This window comes from Oncorhynchus masou, chromosome 19 (assembly GCF_036934945.1).
Source record: "Oncorhynchus masou masou isolate Uvic2021 chromosome 19, UVic_Omas_1.1, whole genome shotgun sequence".
In the NCBI taxonomy this organism is placed as follows: Eukaryota; Metazoa; Chordata; class Actinopteri; order Salmoniformes; family Salmonidae; genus Oncorhynchus; species Oncorhynchus masou.
In genome coordinates, this window is record NC_088230.1 from 14,335,929 (window position 1) to 14,356,804 (window position 20,876).

A 20,876-nucleotide genomic window follows, 5' to 3' on the forward strand; every position below is an offset into this window, starting at 1 on the left:
AGTGGCTGAAATCTGTGAAGGACTGTCCATTGAAGGGAGGTCCATTGTCCATTTTTACAATCTCAGGTACTCCAACGGAGGAGTAAACTTTGTCAATGTTTCGACATAGAGAGTGGTTCCATATGATTTCCTGCAGTGGCAGCTTGACATGGAATGCAGTGTTGAATTGCTTTTTCTACCATGTCATCCATGCCTGGAAACCAAACATTCTTTCTCAGTAGCTGTTTTGTTTTCACAATACCTAGATGTCCTGTTTGAGCTAGGTTGATTGCTTTGTTATGGAGAAAGGCTGGAAGAACGAGCCGTGTTCCGCTCAGAAAGGATGTTTTCTTGTGCATTGATTGTTAGTTCATGTCTCATGCGAAAGAGTGCTTTTAATGTTTGGAAATGAACATCTTGTGTGTCATGTAGTGAATCTTGCCAAGTTCCTGTGGACAATAGGCACATCATCTTCTGTAGAGCTGAGTCTTTGTTTCTTCTTGCACCTCTTTTAGAATCCGCTTTGGGAACTGTGATGTCAATGATAAAGTTCACATATTTGTCTGCCATGCAAGAGGTTCTTTGTGGTGTTTCCCCTGCGATGGGATGTCTTGACGTATTCGGCAGGGTTATTTTTACTGGCTTTGTACTTCACAGTGTAGCTGTAGGGTTGTAGTCTCAGTCTCCATCGCTCAAGTCATGCTGGGGGTGTGGCTTTTGGGTTGTTGAAGATAAGCTCTACTCGTTTATGGTCTGTGATGACCATGAAGTGAGCTCCGTAGAGATACAAGTGAAAGTGTTCACATACCCAGATGATCGCCAGAGCTTCTCTCGGTTTGTGAGTAGCGCTATTCAATCTCTGAAAGCGCTCCGCTGGCATATACGATGATCTGGACATCTTTGTCACTAGTAAGGGTTGTGTTGACTTAGTATGGCACCTAAATCATCTTGGCCGGCGTCAACTAACAGTGTCAACCTCTGGGCTGGGTCAAAGTAGGATGTCGTCGTGTGCTGCACCAGGTGTGATCTTTTCTTGTGAGCTCACAAAGAGGCTGTGTGGTTGTTGCGAAGTCTGGGATGAACCGTGAGCAGTATTGTATCATACCAAGTAGACTGCAAACTTCCGGGACATTTTGAGGTTCTGGCTTTACCAGGGGTCTTGGGTTTTGGCCTGGGATACCCATGGCGTTGGCCCGCTGATTTTTTTCAATGGTGTCTTGGCTTTGTAGTGTGTCAAGCTCCTGTTGAACTTTTTCTTTCATGTGGAAAGGAATCCTCCTGTGTGGTTGTACTGCTGTTTGAACTATGTCATCAATGTGCAGCTTCACTTGAAAGTCTTTGAGTTTTCCAATGCCTTGGAAGAGGTCCTGGTATTCGTTTGTAAACTGGCTTATGAATGAACCATCAGCTGGTTCACTTGGAGTGGACCGAGAGTTTATTATTTTCAGAAGTCCAAGGTCTGTTGCTGTCTGACAGCGAAGTAGTGAGCCAGAGTCACCTTTGACTGCATAGAAAGTGGTATCCACCATCTTAGTCTTGGAGCAGACTGGTACTGTGAATTTTCCTCTCAGTGGAAGTGGTTCGGAGCCATAAGCAAAGATGTTTGTTTTAGCCTGTTTTAATTCACAGCTGGGCTTTAACTTGTCACATGTGACATCAATGTTAACGCTTGCACCTGAATCAAAAATAACATCCACAGTTGTGTTCAAAATGGTAACTTGGATGTGTGGTTGGGATGGTTTCTGTAGTGTACACACAACATTCACATACTCATCATCAGAGCTTGGTGAGGTGTCTTGTTTTTGTGTCTTTTTGTCGTCTTGTGACAGCACTTTATGCACTTTGTGTTTCGGACGCTGTTGGGTTCGTTTTTCAGCAACTGGAGGAGTGGACTTGGTGGTTTGTGATCTACAGCATTTTTTAAGTGATTCAACTTTCCACATCCTTTCCTTTTTTTCCCACTTGCTGGGCAATTTGTTTGTCCTCCGTTGTGGGAATTTTTCTCCACAGTTATTGCGTATTCTGTTTTGACTTTTGTCGCTTTCATTTTTGTAGCCCTGGCTTTTGTTATATTTTTTATTTTGCACAGTGCACACTGAAGGTTAGCCCCATCCGGTGGATGCTAATTGCTTCAATCGTGTGTAGTAAGCATCCAAGGTTTCGTTTTCATTTTGTCTTGCTTGTCTGAAAACGTAGGTTCCATTTTCTGTGTTGACTTTTGGACAGAAATTTGCATTGAGCTTGGCTACAGCTGTAACATAGTCATCATCTGCTCCGGTATCTTGCAGTCTGTCAAGTATACCGTACACATCCGACCCTGCATAGTGTAACAGTAATGCCATTTTCTGTGTGTTATCCGCAATGTCTAATGCAACTAGAAAATTCTTGAATCTGTTGATCCATTTTTTCCACCTCGAGCCGATTGAGTTGTGCTCTAGCTATCGTGGTACTGTACCGTAATGTACGATGTTCGCTGAATATGATGCTAGCTAGGCTGTTGTTGCTGTCTGTGTTTACTCACATAGGTACGTAGTTTGTCTTGTATATTGCATTCTTCTCTTGCGCGTTTCACTCGTCGCCAATGGTAACGTCCCGCTGTTTAGATTGCTTATGTTTGTAAGAACTGAGGTCTGGGCATTCGTATACTTTAGTTTAACTTTGCTCGCAAGTATGCTGACAACACATGGCTCACATGGCATATCACTCCCACTGTCTGGCTACTGTAAAACATGGAACTGGAATCTCACAGTACGAATACACAGACTAGATTATGGCATAATGTTCACTACATTACACTGTTCACCTCCTCTCCCCATTGAATTTAACAGAGTTTGAGAAAATCTGCAAGGGGGGAAATATCCAAATCCAGATGTACAAAACTGATACCCACGTACCCAAGATGGCTCAAAGCTGTAATTTCTGCCAAAGGTTTTTCTACATAGTATTGACTCAGAGGTGTGAATAGTTATGTATATGAGATATTTCTGTATTTCATTTTCAATAAATATGACAAATTCTTAAAACATGGTTTCGCTTTGTTGTCATGGGGTTTTGCATGTAGATGGGTGAGAGAAAAAAAACTATTTAATCCATTTTTGAATTCGGGGTTTAACACACAAAATGTGGAATAAGACAAAGGGTGTGAATACTTTCTGAAGGCACTGTGCCTCTCATATAATGAGACATAGAGCATCAAAAATAATCTGTAAGTAACTTCATTCAGCTGATTTGGACTTGAAGTGCGAAAAATGCTAATATTGGTAGCATTGCCTTGGATATGTGCTACAGCACTTGGAAACAGTGGCCAGGTAAACAAAACATGGATTGCTGTCATACCTTGTCCACAGACTGCTCACAGGGTAAAGGGTAAACCAATATGTCATTTTGTAATTTGGGCAAACTATCCCTTTAAGTGTACTGTGCGGGGATGTCTTCCCATATTTCAAGGTTATTGAAGCTAATTGCGCCTACCCATCAGTTCCTCGTTGGGCAGCGATATGTAGTGGCAGAAGTCCTTTCTTGCCCGCTTTGTTGGCATCAGCATTCTGAGAAAGAAGAAGCTTCACAATGTCTTCATGGCCATTCTTAGCCGCCTCATACAGAGCTGTGGCCCCATCGCTGGCCTCGCTGTTGATATCAGCACCTACAACATATATTCAGTGTGACATACAGTAAGAAACGTCAACCAAAAATCCATGGTTAGAGCTCCATAACAGCTCTATGTGGTGTGTGGACTGTCTCAATTCGGTGTAATGTCATTTGGCCTACAGAATTCACCCGCTTTTCGAGGAGAAAATCATACCGTGTTTAATGAGAAATCGAAGTGTTTCCACACATCCACTCTGGGCTGCAGTAAACAGGGGCGTGATACCGTACATGTTGGTTGGGCTGAGCTTAGCCCCGGCCTTGAGCAACATCTCACATATCTCCACACTGTTGCGGCTCACAGCCTCCTGGAGAGCCGTCCAGCCCTGGATGCAGTGTTTGTTCACCACAGCACCGTGATTCAGAAGCATGGCCACAATCTCAGCATTCTCCCTTTCACAAGCTGTGGAATACGGTCAAAGATTGACAGACAGGGGAGAAATGGAAGATTTCCCAGCCATTGTTAGTCATGGTAGGCAGTGTTTCCTAAACAAGGGTTTGAGGTTATTCCCAGGGTACAGCTTACAGGTACTGGGAGAGCGAATCTGTAATGGCAGATTTTTTATTGGTCTTCCAATCACCTCTCCTTTTCCGGAAGTCTGCACTTGTTCACTAGTACTCCCCACAAATGTAAAAGCATTCAATCGGTGTAGGCATGGTCTGGAGGGATTTTCCACCACCATGTTTCTTATACCAGTGATTTTCTTTCAAATCTGCAGCCCAGCCAAGCCAAAGGCAAGTTTTTCAGCCAAGGTTTCTCACAGTGTTGCTGCCCAACAAGTTATTTTACTATCAGTCAAGTAGTCTATGACTTACTACGCTTAGAATAAAAGGATAATGACAAAGAGGTCAGTTACCTTTGTAGAGGGGGGTCTCTCTCTCCTTGGTGGCGAGTTCTAGGTCTGCCCCTTTCTCCAGAAGCGCCTCTACACAGGCCACCCTTTCCCTGCCCACCGCCAAGATAAGAGCAGTCTGGCCTTTCAGGTCGCATTTGTTAATCATTCCAGGTTGAGCTTGAAAAGTGGAAAGAAGAACACAGGAGACAAACATGAGACTAGGTTTTTTCTTTATTTTATACAGTTTTTTAAAGTCAGCTATTTAGCTGGCATTTACATGGAAAACTGTGAAATACTTGGTAATTAAATGTTAACCATAGAAGCGCTTTTTTTAATGCTTCTGAATTTTTAAAAACTTTGTCAACCAACTACTTAGGGATAAAAAAATATATAATTTATCATGAGTTCTGTGTTAATATGGAGGAATGAAAAATTATATTTATTTTATATACTAGTGAGGGGTGGCACGTTGCGTAGTGGTTAGAGCATTGGGCCAGTAACAGAAAGGTTGCTTGTTCAGTATTATCAATGGTGCATGGCTAAGCTGAAAATATGGGCTCAATAGTAAACTTTGTGGTAAAAGCACAACATTTGGCACAGTTGTAAATGTATGTACCCTTTTCTTTGCAATGAATACCAATTTGGGGTATAAAAAAAAAATGGCCCACATTAGTGCTTTTAAGCAAAAAAATATGTTGGCGTTTTTAGGGTTAAAATGGGTGTATTATTTGGTATGGACTACTATACTACTAAAAAAAAAAATTGGTGTGAGCCCAGAAAATGTCCATTGTTAAACCATAAAGGACAACAATAATCCAATGAATGACTTTGCATCACTATGTACATCTATGGAGTTTTGAATTGCACTTACCCCCAAGAAGAACCCTGACACACTGGTCTTGGCCATAATATGCAGCCTCGTGCAGCGGGATCCATCCATACTTGTCAGGCCGCAGTATGTTATTCCCGGTGTCTTTAGCCATAGCTCGTAACGTAGTCACATCACCATTCAGGATGGCTTTCACAATAGTGTCCTCTTCTCTAATAGGCAAACATACCCACCATCATCCACCCTTTTTCACCTAGTCCACATACAATGCCTTCAGAAAGTATTCACACCCCTTGACTTATTCCACATTTTGTTGTGTTACAGTCTGAATTCAAAATAGATTCACTTTTTTACCCAACTACACATAATCTACCCCATAATGACAAAGTGAAAATATGTTTTATTTATAAAAAAGGAAATACAGAAATCTAATTTACATAAGTAATCACACCCCTGAGTCAAAACATGCTAGAATCACCTTTGGCAGCGATTAAAGCTGTGCATTTTTCTTGGTAAGTCTCTAAGAGCTTTGCACACCTGGATTGTAAAATATTTTCACATTATTATTTTAAAAACTCAAGCTCTGTCAAGTTGGTTGTTGATCATTGCTAGACAGCAGTGGAGGATGCTGAGGGGAGAACAGCTCATAATAATGGTTGGAATTGAGTAAATGGAATGGCATCAAACACTTGGAAACCATGTGTTTGATGTATTTGATATCATTCTACTGATTCCGCTCCAGTCATTACCACGAGCCCGTTCCCAATTAAGGTGCCACCAACCTCCTGCGCAAGACATCCATTTTCAAGTCTTCCGATAGATTGTCAAACCAATTTAAGTCGAAACTGTAACTAGGCAACTCAGGAACATTCAATGTTGTCTGGGTAAGCAACTCCAGTGTATATTTGGCCTTGTGGTTTAGGTTATTGTCCTGCTGAAAGTTGAATTTGTCTCCCAGTGTCTGTTGGAAAGCAGACACAAGCAGTTTTTCTCTCTAGGAATTTGCCTGAGTTTAGCTCTATTAAGTTTATTTTTATCCAAAAAAACTCCCTAGTCCTTGCTGATGACAATCATACCCATGGTACATGATGCGGCCACCACAATGCTTTAAAATTTGAAGAGTGGTACTCAGTGATGTGTTGTTTTGGATTTGCCAAAATAAGCGGTTTATATTCAGGACATAAAATTCCTTTCTTTGCCACATTCTTTGCAGTTTAACTTTAGGGCCTTATTGCAAACAGGATGCACGTTTTGGAATATTTTTTATTCTGTAGAATCTTCCTTCTTTTCACTCTATCATTTAGGTTAGCATTGTGTATTAACTGAGGATGGATCAACAACATTGTAGTTTTCTCCTATCGCAGCCATTTAAACTGTAAATGTTTTAAAGTCGCCAATCCCTGGTTTACATCCTCTCTGGCAACTGAGTTAGGAAGAACGCTTGTATCTTTGCAGTAACTGAGTGTATTGATACACCATGCAAATTGTAATGAATAACTTCACCACGCTAAAAGAGATATTCAATGTCTTTTTTTTAATACCCGTCTACCAATATGTGCCCTTTGTGAGGCATTGGAAAAGCTCCATTGGTCTTAGTGGTTGAATCTGTGTTTGAAATTCAGTGCTCGACTGAGGGACCTTACAGATACTGTAATTGTATATGTTGGGAACAGAGATGAGGTTGTCATAACAAAACAATGTTAAACACTATTGTTGCACACAGAGTGAGTCCAAGCAATGTATTACTTGTTAAGCACCGAGTCCATGCGATTTAGTATGTGTCTTGTTAATCACATTTTTTTAATAACTTATTTTTACTTGCCATAACAAAATGGTTGAATACTTATTGGTTCAAAACATTTCAGCTTTTCATTTTTTATTAATTAGTAAACATTTCTAAAATTATAATCCCACATTGACATAATGGGGTTTTGTGTGTAGGCCAGTTACACAAAATCTCAATTTAATACATTGTAAATGTATTGGTTAATTTAAAGGGGAATTCCACTACTTTTCAACCTCATGTTCATTATCTCCAGCACCATAGTGTCTATATAAAGTATGTGAAAATAGTGTTGTTGATTAAATAATAAGATAAAAAATAGTGCCATTTGTTATTAATTATTATTATCATCATCATCATTATTATTTTGAACCCACTTCCCACATATGGGGGACTAAACTATATATATATTTTTTTTTATTCTTTATTATTCCAAATATTTAAAGTATACATTTTGTTTTGCAAGGAGATGTTTTTTTACTACATTTTTGGGGTTATTTCTTTCCTTGTCTTCCTTCCCATCACTAACATATCAGAGCCTGCAGGGTGCTCTTTTAATGAAGTTACATCAAAGCTAAATCAATGTCATGATCACATAATGCTTCATTTGTGTTCTGCATAACATAACCGAATATAATAGCATAGTATAACATTACTGTTAACACAAAAGCACCACCAAATGTCTTATCACATTTAGGATGATAGTTGGAATGTTCTCATTTCTCTCTCAGCGCACGCCACCAGGCCTGCTCTAAAATTCACTCACGATGCAACACTACATAATTAAAGAAAATATTAATTCATATTCCCATGAAACTGATTGAGATCAAATGGTTCGCAGGCATGTGAAGAGCGTGAAGAATTATCATTCACGATTGAGAAGTACTAAAGGGAGAGGGAGGGTAAGCAGCAGCTAAGGGAAAAATATGTGTTCGTAAAGTAGGCCTCCAGGGGGGGAATTGGTGGTTTAATCACACAGCCTTAGCCTTTTAACTACAGAATGTAGAAATGTGTCCAGAGTGTGAATGATACCATGAAATCCGAGGGAGCCTCTATAATGGGCCTTATCGTAAAGACGTAATGTAAGGGTAAAAATGTATTACATTTGTGGCATGAACACAACCAATCATGATGCTTTCATCTGATTGTTAAACAAAATACTTTAAAAAGTAGGATACCTGCGGCATCAAAATAATTCCAGCATCCAACTGTGCATGCTCCATTTGATGAATGCAACAGATGTCTCTTTCCAAACACCATAAGTGTAATGACCTTCAGCGATTGTCATATGGCCTACTACAGAGACGTGTATTCATGGATGCCAAGGCAAGCCATGCTCCCCCAAAATGTGAACAATAAAAATAAATAAAAACCTATCATATCATGTTTCATAATTTTCCTTCAATTTGCAAAGTGGCTGAAAGCATCTGAGTGAGTGAAATAAGTGCCCCTCTCTCAGTATATGCAGCCCATGTATCTGATGCCATTTGGCCAAAAAGAGAATGATGTGAGATTGATGCATCTTGCTGTCGGCATGGGTCTCTGTCAAATTCGGTATATTTAGAGGCCCCCTAAAGTTGGACATTTGTTGCCCTTTAGAGGAGCCAAGTTAGAAATAATTTAAACTGGTAACTTTTTTTACTCATTCTTTTCTAATCTTTACAGGAAAATGCCACGGGCACTATCTGATGTGTGGAGACATTTCACTGCAGCTAATGTAGAAGGAAAAGCTGTGTACATTTGCAAATACTGTGCCAAATCATATGTGAAGAATGCAACAAAGATGCAGAATCATCTGGCCAAGTGCATAAAGTTCCCTCAGCGCTCAAAATAAGCAACCTCTGACAAAAGTCCCTCTACTTCTATTCGAGGTGAAAATGATGATTCAGACACCTTATCGATAGCAACAGCTCATAGTCCTCCTGGAATCATATGTTTTTTGACTCAATGGAGGAATGTAGTCAGAGAAATGCTGATAAATGTCTTGCTCGAACTGTGTTTGCAACTGTTTCACCTCGGATGCTCACAGGCAATGTGTATTGGAAGAGATTTGTGAATGTTCGTCGCCCAGCACACACCCCTCAAACCAGACATCCTTTATCTACTAATTTGCTGGATGCAGAGTTCAACAGAGTTCAAGTGTAGGTCAAGCAAATCATAGAGAAAGCAGACTGTATTGCAATCATCTCTGATGGGTGGTTGAATGTTCGTGGGCAAGGAATAATTAACTACATCTCCACCCCTCAACCAGTATTCTACAAGAGCCCAGACACAAGGGAAAACAGACACACCAATCTCTATATTGCAGATGAGCTGAAGGCAATCATCAATGACCTTGGACCACAGAAGGTATTTGCACTGGTGACAGATAATGCTGTGAACATGAAGGCTGCTTGGTCTACGGTTGAGACGTCCTACCCTCACACCGCACCCATTGGCTGTGCTGCTCATGAATTTAATCTGCTCCTCAAGGACATCATGGCACTGAAAACCATGGATACACTCTACAAGAGAGCCAAGGAAATGGTTAGGTATGTGAAGGGTCATCAAGTTATAGCAGTAATCTTCCTCACTAAGCAAAGTGAGAAGAATAAGAGCACCACATTGAAGTTGCCCAGCAAAACTCATTGGGGTGGTGTTGTCATCATGTTTGACATTCTCCTGGAGGGGAAGGAGTCTCTCCAAGAAATGGCCATTTCACAGTCTGCCGATATGGACACCCCCATCAAGAGGATCCTCCTAGATCATGTATTTTTGGGAGAGATTGGTAAGCAGCCTGAATCCCCTGAAACCTATAGCAGTAGCCATTGCACGGATTGAGGGAGACAATGCTATCCTGTCTGATGTTCAGACTCTGCTTGCAGATGTAAGAGAAGAAATCCGTACTGCCCTGCCCACTTCACTGTTGCTCCAAGCAAGGAAATTGCAGTTCTGAAATGCATCAAAAAGCGTGAAGACTTCTGCCTGAAGCCCATACATGCCGCAGCATACATGTTGGACCCCAAGTATGCTGGCAGGAGCATCCTGTATTTTGCAGAGATCAGCAAGGTCTATGGTTTCATCCCTACCGTGTCTCGCCACCTTGGCCTGGATGAGGGCAAGGTTCTTGGCAGTCTGGCGAAGTACACTTCCAAGCAAGAGCTTTCGGATGGAGATGCAATATGGCAGTCATGCTAGCATATCTCATCAGCCACCTGGTGGAAGGGGCTCGTTGGATCTGAGGCTCTTTCCCCTGTTGCCTCCATCATTCTCCAAATCCCACCAACATCAGTCTCGTCAGTGCGCAACTGGTCCTTGTTTGGGAACACGCACACAACAGGCTTAACAATACAAGGGTTAAAAAATTTGTGGCCACCCGGTCAAATTTTTGTTTTTTGAGCCTGATATAATATTATGTATCTTTTCTTGTTCAGTGAAATCCTCCCATGTGAAGAGTCAAGTCATTAAATTAAATTTAAATTCGTAACGAAATAGTTTTTTTTAGATTTCTATTGGAAGGATTTAATCATTTGCAATTATGTCTACTAATGATATGGTAAATATATCCAATGCAAAAAACATCTACATTTAAATGGTACTAATATTAATTCCCATATATTCCCATTAATTCCCATACATTCCCATTTTGTATCCTACCATACATTCTCCACTATGCAATCTGGTTTCCGAGCTGGTCATGGGTGCACCTCAGCCACGCTCAAGTTCCTAAACGATATCATAACCGGCATCGATAAGAGACAGTACTGTGCAGCTGTATTCATCAACCTGGCCAAGGCTTTCGACTCTGTCAATTACCGCATTCTTATGACTCAATAGCCTTGGCTTCTCAATTGACTGCCTCGCCTGGTTCACCAACTACTTCTCAGATAGAGTTCAGTGTGTCAAATCGGAGGGCCTGCTGTCCGGACCTCTGGCAGTCTCTAGGGGGGTGCCACAGGGTTCAATTTTCGGGCCGACTCTTTTCTCTGTATATATCAATGATGTCGCTCTTGCTGCTGGTGATTCTTTGATCCACCTCTATGCAGACAACACCATTCTGTATATATCTGGCCCTTCTTTGGACACTGTGCTAACAAACCTCCAAACGAGCTTCAATGCCATACAACACTCCTTCCGTGGCCTCCAACAGCTCTTAAATGCAAGTACAACTAAGTCCATGCTCTTCAACCGATTGCTGTCTGCACCCTCCCGCCCGACTAGCATCACTACTCTGGACGGTTCTGACTTAGAATAGGTGGACAACTACAAATACCTAGGTGTCTGGTTAGACTGCAAACTCTCCTTCCAGACTCACATTAAGCATCTCCAATCCAAAATGAAATCTAGAATCGGCTTCCTATTTCGCAACAAGCCTCCTTCACTCATTCTGCCAAACATACAATTGTAAAACTGACTATCCTACCGATCCCTGATTTTGGCGATGTCATTTACAAAATAGCCTCCAGCCTCCAACACACAGCAAACTGGATGTAGTCTATCACAGCGCCATCCGTTTTGTCACCAAAGTCCCATATACTACCCAACACTGCGACCTGTATGCGTTCGATGGTTGGCCCTCACTACATATTTGTCTTCAAATCCATTGGCTACAGGTCATCTATAAGTCTTTGCTAGGTAAAGCTCCACCTTGTCTCAGCTCAGTGGTCACCATAGCAACACCCACCCATGCATCCGCTCCAGCAGGTATATGTCACTGGTCATACCCATCCTTCTCTGCCTTTCCTTCCAGTTCTCTTCTGCCAATGACTGGAATGAATTGCAAAAATCACTGAAGCTGGAGTCATATCTCCCTCTGTAACTTTAAGCATCAGCTGTCAGAGCAGCTTACCGATCACTGTACCTGTACACGGCCAATCTGTCACGTTCTGACCTTAGTTCTGTTGTTATGTCTTTGTTTTAGTATGGTCAGGGCGTGAGTTGGGTGGGTTGTCTATGTTCCTTTTTCTATGTTTTCGGATTTCTATGTTTGGCCTGGTATGGTTCTCAATCAGAGGCAGCTGTCAATCGTTGTCCCTGATTGAGAACCATACTTAGGTAGCCTGGCTTCACTTTTGAGTTGTAGGTGATTGTTTCCTGTTGTAATGTTTGTTTCACATTTCAGTACTGTTTCAGTTTTCGTTTGTATCATTCACTTAGTTATTTTGTATTCTTTAGCGTTCTGTTTAATAAACTAAAATGGACACTTACCACACTGCACATTGGTCCGATCTCTCCTACTCCTCCTCCTCAGAGGAAGACGAAAACCCTTACACAATCTGTCAATAGCACACCCAACTACCTCATCCCCATATTGTTACTTATCCTCTTACTCTTTTGCACCCCAGTATCTCTACTTGCACATCATCATCTGCACATCTATCACTCCAGTGTTAATGCTAAATTTGAATTATTTTGCCTCTATGGCCTATTTATTGCCTTACCTCCCTCCTCTTCTACATTTGCACACACTGTACATATATTTTTCTATTGTGTTATTGACTGTACATTTGTTTATGTGTAACTCTGTGTTGTTTTTGTCGCACTGCTTTGGTTTATCTTGGCCAGGTCGCAGTTGTAAATGAGAACTTGTTCTCAACTGGTCTACCTGGTTAAATAAAGGTAAAATCTTTTTTTTAATAAGTACATTCCCACGGAAAGTTTCCATGTCTGAATATTCCCCAAAATGGGCAACCCTAACTCAGAATGAGGATTTTATTCTCAAACACCCCCTTTACGACACTTGGAGAAACTTTGAGAACTTTACCACCATGGAGGCACAAATGGGCTTTAGTGATCTAGTCAATTGTTTGCTGACTCATAATGGCTGTCTCCTATTACTTGCAGATTGAGCTAAAGGCCCCTTATTACCTACAGGTTTTTTGGGTCCATTTCGGTAATGAGAACCTTAATTTCAGTAATGATAGTTAGCTAATTCTCATGTAAATTCTTATTTACAATGACAGCCTTGGAACAGTTGTGCTGTGCTGGTAACTTTAGTTATTATTTCTTTTTTATTGAACCTTTATTTTACTATTTTACTTTAACCCTTTGCTATGAGACTCAAAATTGACCTCAGGTGCATCCTGTTTCCATTGATCATCCTTGAGAAGTTTCTACAACTTGATTAGATTCCACCTGTGGTAAATTAAATTGATTGGACATGATTGGAAAGGCACACACCTGTCTACATAAGGTCCTACAGTTGACAGTGCATGTCAGAGCAAAAAACCAAACCATTAGGTCGAAGGAATTGTCCGTAGGACTCAGAGACAGGATTGTGTTGAGGCACAGATCTTGGGAAGGATTCCAAAGTAATTCTGCAGCATAGAAGGTCCCCAAGAACACAGTGGCCTCCGTCATTTTTAAATGGAAGAAGTTTGGAACCACCAAGTCAGTCTGATAGATCTCTTGAGTTCCTCTGTGGTGATGAGAACATGCTAACATAATTGCAAAAGGGTTTTCTAATGATCAATTAGCTTTTTAAAATTATAAACTTGGATTTGCTAACACAATGTGCCATTGGAACACAGGAGTGATGGTTACTGACAATCAGCCTCTGTACGCCTATGTGGATATTCCATAAAAAATCACCAGTTTCCAGCTACAATAGTAATTTCTGTATTTCTGCTCAATTTATGTTATTTTAATGGACCAAAATTTTTACTTTTCTTTGAAAAACAAGGACATTTCTAACTTATCAAATTTGACTCCTAAACTAATTTAGGCGTGCCAAAAACAAAGCGGGTGAATACTTGTACAACTATATTGAACAAAAAAATATAAACGTGACATGCAACAATTTCAAAGATTTTCCTGAGTTACAGTTCATATAAGGATATCAGTCAATTGAAAATAATGTTATTAGGTCCTAATCACAACTGATCAGGGGTGCAGCCATGGGGGAGGGCATAGGCCCACACACATGGCAGCCAGGCCCACCCAGCCAGGCCCTGGTGGACATTCCTGCAATCAGCATGCCAAGTGCACGCTCCCGCAATTTGAGACATCTGTGGCATTGTGTTGTGTGACAAAACTGCACATTTTAGAGTAGCCTTTTATTATCACCAGCACAAGCTACACCTGTGTAATGATCATGCTGTTTAATCAACTTCTTGATATTTCACACCTGTTAGGTGGATGGATTATTTTGGCAAAGAAGAAATGCTCACTAACAGGGATATAACAAGGATATAAACACATTTGTGCACAAAATTTGAGATAGTTAAGCTTTTTGTGCTTATTAAACATTTCTGGGATTTTTTATTTCATGTTAATACATGTTGTGTTCATGTTTTTGTTCAGTGTATATAAAAATGATTTGATATTAGAGTATTGGGTAGATCAATGACCCAAAAAGAAATCACAATTAAATCCATTTCAACCTACTTTGTAACAAAATGTGCAAAAATGTGCAAAACTCCAAGAGGGGTGAATACTCAGTAATACAGCTGACTGCTGCAAATGTGTACTTTAAAATGAACTAAACTAATATGGAGGGATCCTAAACTCAATAGATAATGTGTGTTTCTTGAAAAGTGAATTGTTTGATTCCTTAATCAATTCTCATTGCTCTTATTACATCTAAAATACCTCTCCACTATCACAATTTTAGTTCATATCTCCCTTCAAGTGTTTCTCTGAATGCTTTTCTAAGGGGTAGACTTAAACATATGCATAGTATGCTAATATCCAACATGTACAGTTGGAAGGCACAATTATTATAATTTTTTTTACAATTTCCCTAGATGCTAGAACGCCAATTTACACACACCATCCAGAAATTGTCCTGCCAATACTGTAACGTGAAATAGCTACCTTTTTAGAGCCTGCAACAGTACGTCCAACTCTACACCAAGACTTGTTTTCATTAGTGTTGCTATTTCCCTCCATGGTGGTATATGAACTTCAGACTGCTACTTGGATCTATTCCTAAAATGCACGTTGAGTAAGAATACAGTGCCATGAGATATGATAGGACAGGTGTTTCGCACGTGGCCCAACGGGAAGCAATGAGGACAGCATGTTATCGAGGTGTCGTATGTCAACAACTCATACTCGGGGCCTCTTGGTTTGCCGGCTAGCAGTATTAGCACGTTTAGTCACGTTAACCAAGTCATTCATTTAAGAAAACAGTCAGTCGTGCATACATCTGAAAATAACATGTACTTGTGTCAAGAAATTTGTATAGCATGTAACAATCTGTAGCCTACATCTTAATGTAAAGTCTGTCCCAATGACCCAGTGGATAATGTGGTTAATGAAAAACAATAAAGGATCTTTTCAGCTGGTACATACGCGTCTGTTGGTTTGGCAGTAGGCGGCCTATGGCTTGATTCCTGCCTTGGTGGATTTGGTGGGTTCAGTCTGGTTGGGGGTGGATTGGCCCTATACTGGCCTGTTCTTCTTCCTAGAGCTGTGGTGGTGTTGCTGGCTTCACCCGGTGCAGTGGCATCATGGGTCTCACTGAGGCTGCGTTCGATAGCCAGCTGCATCAGCTCATCATCTGACAGGTTGCTGTAGAGACTGTAGTCATCAAAACCCAGCGTGGGGCCTGCTGTGGAGCCAGGCAAGGCCATGCTGGCAACTGCCATGTTGGATCTCGAGAGAAAAAGAGAGCATGCAGTTACGTATTATGCATTATGACCACCAAGTTGGATCTTGCGAGACCCATTCCTAAGCACACCAAGCAAAAATATTATTTTACCCAAATTACAGAATTACATATTGGTTTTAATTGCGTAGTTAAATTATATTAATTTAAGATGACTTAGACATGAAGTGTGAAAATGCTAATATCAGGGATATTGCAAAAAAACTTGGCCAGGTAAATAAAACTAAAGCATAGATTGCTGTCTAACCTGTCCATACTGCTTACAAGGTAGGGATATCAATATATCATTTTGTCCTGGGTTCAGTGGCAATTTTAGCATTTAAATCTTGGTGGGGCAAACAATAAAAACACTAAACAATACCTTAATTGCACTATAACGGTGACAAACTGCCCATAAACTGTTAAGGCCTACATAAAGCAGTCCCAACACCTGACCACTGCTACACCTGGCTTCAGCGGAGTCTTGTCTGGCAGCGAAACAGTTAATTCAGCCTCATGTATTGCCTTTTAAAGCAACATAGCTGGTATGGCTGACTTGCTTGAACAAATATGGTTTCTACTGACAATTGAGATGTACAAACTATGGCATATGGGGACGACAAGCAGTTAAGAGGCTATCCGTAACTTCGATTAAGACATTAATGAACGAGCGACAAGAGAAGTAGTCAATAACTATTTGTTCAGCACTTTTGAAATGTACAGCGACAGAATTCAGAACATGGACCATTCTTACAGTGCACTACTATCAGTAGCACTGTCAAAGCTATACACAAAACGTTTGCAAACAAGCACACACCGGCCACGAACAATGTGTTTACAATACCGTGTTGGTGAAAATGGACCAAATTATTTATTAGGGTGAGGCACATGGGCTACTAACAGCTTACTACACAACATACACGTAGTATTACATTCTTAGCTACAGTATACATATCTCACTGGCATCCTACATCATTTATGAAGCAACATAAGACATTTTTGGACTCATGTTGTGATGTGCTTGAACAGGAAAGTGTCACGGCTGTCCTTCATGGGTAAATTTTGTCATCAAAGAGAAAGATGCCGGATTTACAATTCCGAGTTGAAGGACTGTTCAAAACGTATTATTCCCGACTTCCCAGTTGCAAAGCTTGCAGTTAGCCACTGTCACCGATTCCTTACAAACCACTTATTGTTGAATTTGAAATCTCCAAACTGTTGAGTAATGTTTATGTCCAATGGCCGATGAGCACAGATACGTTTTAACTATATTTTCTCTTCATTATTTCTCTTCATATGACAAGGATTAAAAAGGATTTGTAGACTTGGATTTGTAGACCAGTAGACTTGATTCATGATGATGACTGCTAGCTAAGATTGTGAAAGTAAGATGTTGACATGATCAATCAAAGCTACTGTATAACGTGAATTGACGTCATTTCTGTGGCCAATGACCTTGAGCCTTCTTGGAAGGGCACTACTAATGTAACTCTATGGCAGCACCCAAAGGGCTCACATTATTGATGTATACCCTTACTAAAGGCAGGTGACGGTGTCCCCATGAGTGACAGAACACTGAGCCAATCACGGTGCAATGCTGAACCAATCACGGTGCAATGCTCCTGTTTTCTGCTGGCCTGCCCCACCACCACAGAAAGCACCAAGCTAGGCTGAAACACCTTCATTTTGGAGCTGTCTGTTTGTATGCGGCTTTATTAACTCAATTATATATTCATTTATTTTTACATTGTTTGCAAACTGATATGTGACAAGTATTAATGCCAAAATAGCATGCAAAAGAGGCACAATACCATATAATGACAATGCAAAAACTGTTAAGAAATTTTAGCAAATGTATATAAAAAAAGAACTGATATCACATGTACATAAGTATTCAGACCCATTCCTCAGTTGAAGCACCTTTGGCAGTGATTACAGCCTCAATTCTTTGTGGGTATGGCGCTACAAGCTTGGCACACCTGTATTTGGGGAGTTTCTCCCATTCTTCTCTGTATATCCTCTCAAGCTCTGTTCGGTTGGTTGGGGAGTGTCGCTGCACAGCTATTTTAGGGTCTCTCCAGAGATGTTCGATCGGGTTCAAGTCCAGGCTCTGGGTGGGTCACTCAAAGGCGTTCAGAGACTTTTCCCGAAGCCACTCCTGCACTGTCTTGGCATTCAGGCAAAAGAGTTCAATCTTGGTTTCGTCAGACCAGATAATCTTGTTTCTTATGGTCTGAGAGTTATTTTTGTGTCTTTTGGAAAACTCCAAGCGGGCGGTCATGTGCCATTTACTGAGGAGTTGCTTCCATCTGGCCACTCTACCAAAAATACCTGATTGGTGGAGTGCTACAGAGATGGTTGTCCTTCTGGAAGGTTCTCCCATCTCCACAGAGTAACTCTAGAGCTCTGTCAGTGACCATCGGTATCTTGGTCACCTCCCTAACCAAGGCCCTTCTCCCCTGATTGCTGAAACTGACCAGGTGGCCAGCTTTAGGAAGAGTCCTGGTAGTACCAAACTTCTCCCATTTAAGAATGATGGAGGCCACTGTGTTCTTGGGGACCTTCAATGCTGCAAAACATTTTTGGTACCCTTCCCCAGATCTGTGCCTCGACACGATCGTGTCTCGGAGCTCTACGGACAATTCCTTCGACTTCATTGCTTGGTTTTTGCTCTGACATGCACTGTCAACTGTGGGACTTTATAAAGAAAAGGTGTATGTCTTTCCAAATCATGTCCAATTTATTTATTTTATCACAGGTTGACTCCAATCAAGTTGTAGAAACATCTCAAGGATGATCAATGGAAACAAGATGCCCCTGGGCTCAATTTTGAATCTCATAGCAAAGGGTCTGAATACTTTCCGAATATACTGTAGAATCATCATTTTCAAACCTTTACAGTCCTTTGCAAATATTGTATACCCCCCAATAAAATGGGAAATATGTTTTTACACTTTTACTATTGCTCAGAAAAAGAGATTGATATTACTTGTTAAACATTGTTTCTCAAAATGTAGGGGTAAAAATTGACACCTCTAAAGATTCAAAAGCTTAGTATTTGGTCCCATATTCCTAGCATGCAATGACTACTATACATTAAGCTTATGACTCTACGAACTTGTTGGATGCATTTCCAGTTCGTTTTAGTTGTTACAGATTATTTTGTGCCCAATAGAAATTAATGATAAATAATCTATTATATCATTCTGGAGACACTTTTATTATAAATAATATGTATATAAACACTTCTCCATTAATGTAATCCTGAATGAATCGTGAATAATAATGAGTAAGAAAGTTACAAAGGGTCAAAGACATGCTAATCTCTCATCCTTACCAATAACAGGGGAGGTTAGCATGACTTGGGGATATGATTTTTTAAATTTTACCTTTACTTAACTAGGCAAGTCAGTTAAGATCAAATTCTTATTTTCAGTGACAGCCTAAGAACAGTGGGTTAACTGCCTGTTCAGGGGCAGTACCTTGTCAGCTTGAACTTTCAACCTTCCAGTTACTAGTCCAACACTCTAACCACTAGGCTACCCTGCCGCCTCTTTGCACTTCTAACTTTCTCACTCATCACTATTCACGATTCAGTTGGGATTGTCCGTAACCATGGTAGCATTCAGATTAATGTAAAAGTGTTTAGAAACATTATATTCTTATTTATAATAAAAGTGACTCCAGAATAATATAATACATTATTTTGAACCATACATTTTAGGGAAGAAATACGACTTGTTTATCAATCTCTTTCTCTGAGCAAGTGAATAAAATAATATAAGTTCCCCATTTTTTTGAGCATACAATATACTGTAGCTCAGTGTTTGAAATATTTGCACGGTCATTATTGCTCATCTTTATCAAGGATGTCAGTCGTTTTAGACACCACTATTTCTCAAGTAAGGAATTAGAACAAGCACACTCAGCATTTGAAGTGAAAAATACTTTGAAAAATAGAAAATAAATACTCTGTTCTATAAATTGTTTTGTCAAGTACAGTTCATTCATTAATTCATTCAAACAATCAGGTATAGTCTTCAACACACCTTATTGCCAAATAAGTTGCCCTACATACTTACAAGTGCCCAGTTGAAGGGCAGCGTATCATTTGCTCCATATAAGATGTGTTTTGCAAGTCATAAGACAGCGACAGTATCCCATTAGCCCATTCGCAAATATCGCCCTGCATGCAATGTAGATACAGTTTATAAATAGTCCTGCAAAACAAAATCCCATGGGTCCATTGCACAGGACTGTTTTAGGCTCTCAAGTACATATGTATTCATGTACTCACTGCTGAACATTGGCTGGCAGGCAGAAACTGCAAGAGCAAAGTACAGGAACATATGTACAGGTGGGCTTGTCAATTAAGGCAAACTCCCTTTGAACACAAGCATGTCATTCAAATCGATAGATTTGAAGAAGAACACAATTGAATGTTGTATTTAGGTTGGCTAATGCTGGAATTATGTTAGGATTGGACAATGAAATGAGGATATGCTCCCCTTCTAATAATTAAAGGATTTCTGAAATAACTAATGGAGTGTACTACTTCTAATAATATTTCTAAAATGCTCATTACTATTGGGTCTATGTAAAAAAAATGTCAATAGCTAACAAAAAAATAAGAGTGCACCAATGTTGTCAAATAACAATTTTATATAAAACTATGTCTTACCTTTCTCCCAAACTTTTACTGTTTTCCTAAAAAAAAAAGTGTCCAAGTTTTCCTCTTTGGTTAGTCTCCCCTACGAAGACTTCTCCACTTCTCTGTCAGTGGAGGTTTCTGAAACTGGGATTCTGATTGAGCAGTCTGGGATATTTCTTGAGGCATATGATAGGGCGGGGGGGAGGGTCAAATTTTCATCCACCTCCTTCATAGCTCAGAATGCTCCTGAGGGGGAGCTGGCCCAGTTTTTTTGAAGAGGGGCGGATAGTACTGAACAACAAAACAAATAGCTGGAAGTCTTGGCGTAATAAATTAAACACGTTTATTTGTCACGTGCACAGGACACAGTGAGTGTAAATGGTACAGTGAAATCTTTACACAAAAAATAGCAAGGTTGAGGAGGAGCTAGCAAAACGGCCACCATCCCATCTTGTCTAATAATAATGTGGTGAATATCTTAATCAGGTAATGTGACATATTCGTACATATTACAATTGAGTGATATTGTCTGTGTTCAATGTAAACCAACTGGTGTGAGTAGTCCCAAGTACAGTGTTCTGGAT

At 40.3% G+C, this 20,876-nt stretch overlaps 1 protein-coding gene across 1 annotated transcript in view; it reads right to left on the minus strand.

Annotated features, from left to right (window-relative positions):
- LOC135505844 (ankyrin repeat and SOCS box protein 2-like) overlaps positions 1-20,404 on the minus strand; it is a 36,752-nt gene extending 16,348 nt beyond the window's left edge. Inside the window, exons 1-6 of the mRNA XM_064925032.1 lie at positions 20,323-20,404; positions 15,347-15,649; positions 5,332-5,501; positions 4,482-4,637; positions 3,782-4,027; positions 3,451-3,622 (exon numbers count right to left, since the gene is read on the minus strand). Coding sequence (XP_064781104.1) covers positions 3,451-3,622; positions 3,782-4,027; positions 4,482-4,637; positions 5,332-5,501; positions 15,347-15,642 — 1,040 coding nt within the window. The 5' untranslated portion in view covers positions 15,643-15,649; positions 20,323-20,404. The remainder of the gene's footprint in view (positions 1-3,450; positions 3,623-3,781; positions 4,028-4,481; positions 4,638-5,331; positions 5,502-15,346; positions 15,650-20,322) is intronic.
- Positions 20,405-20,876: the final 472 nt, after the last annotated feature.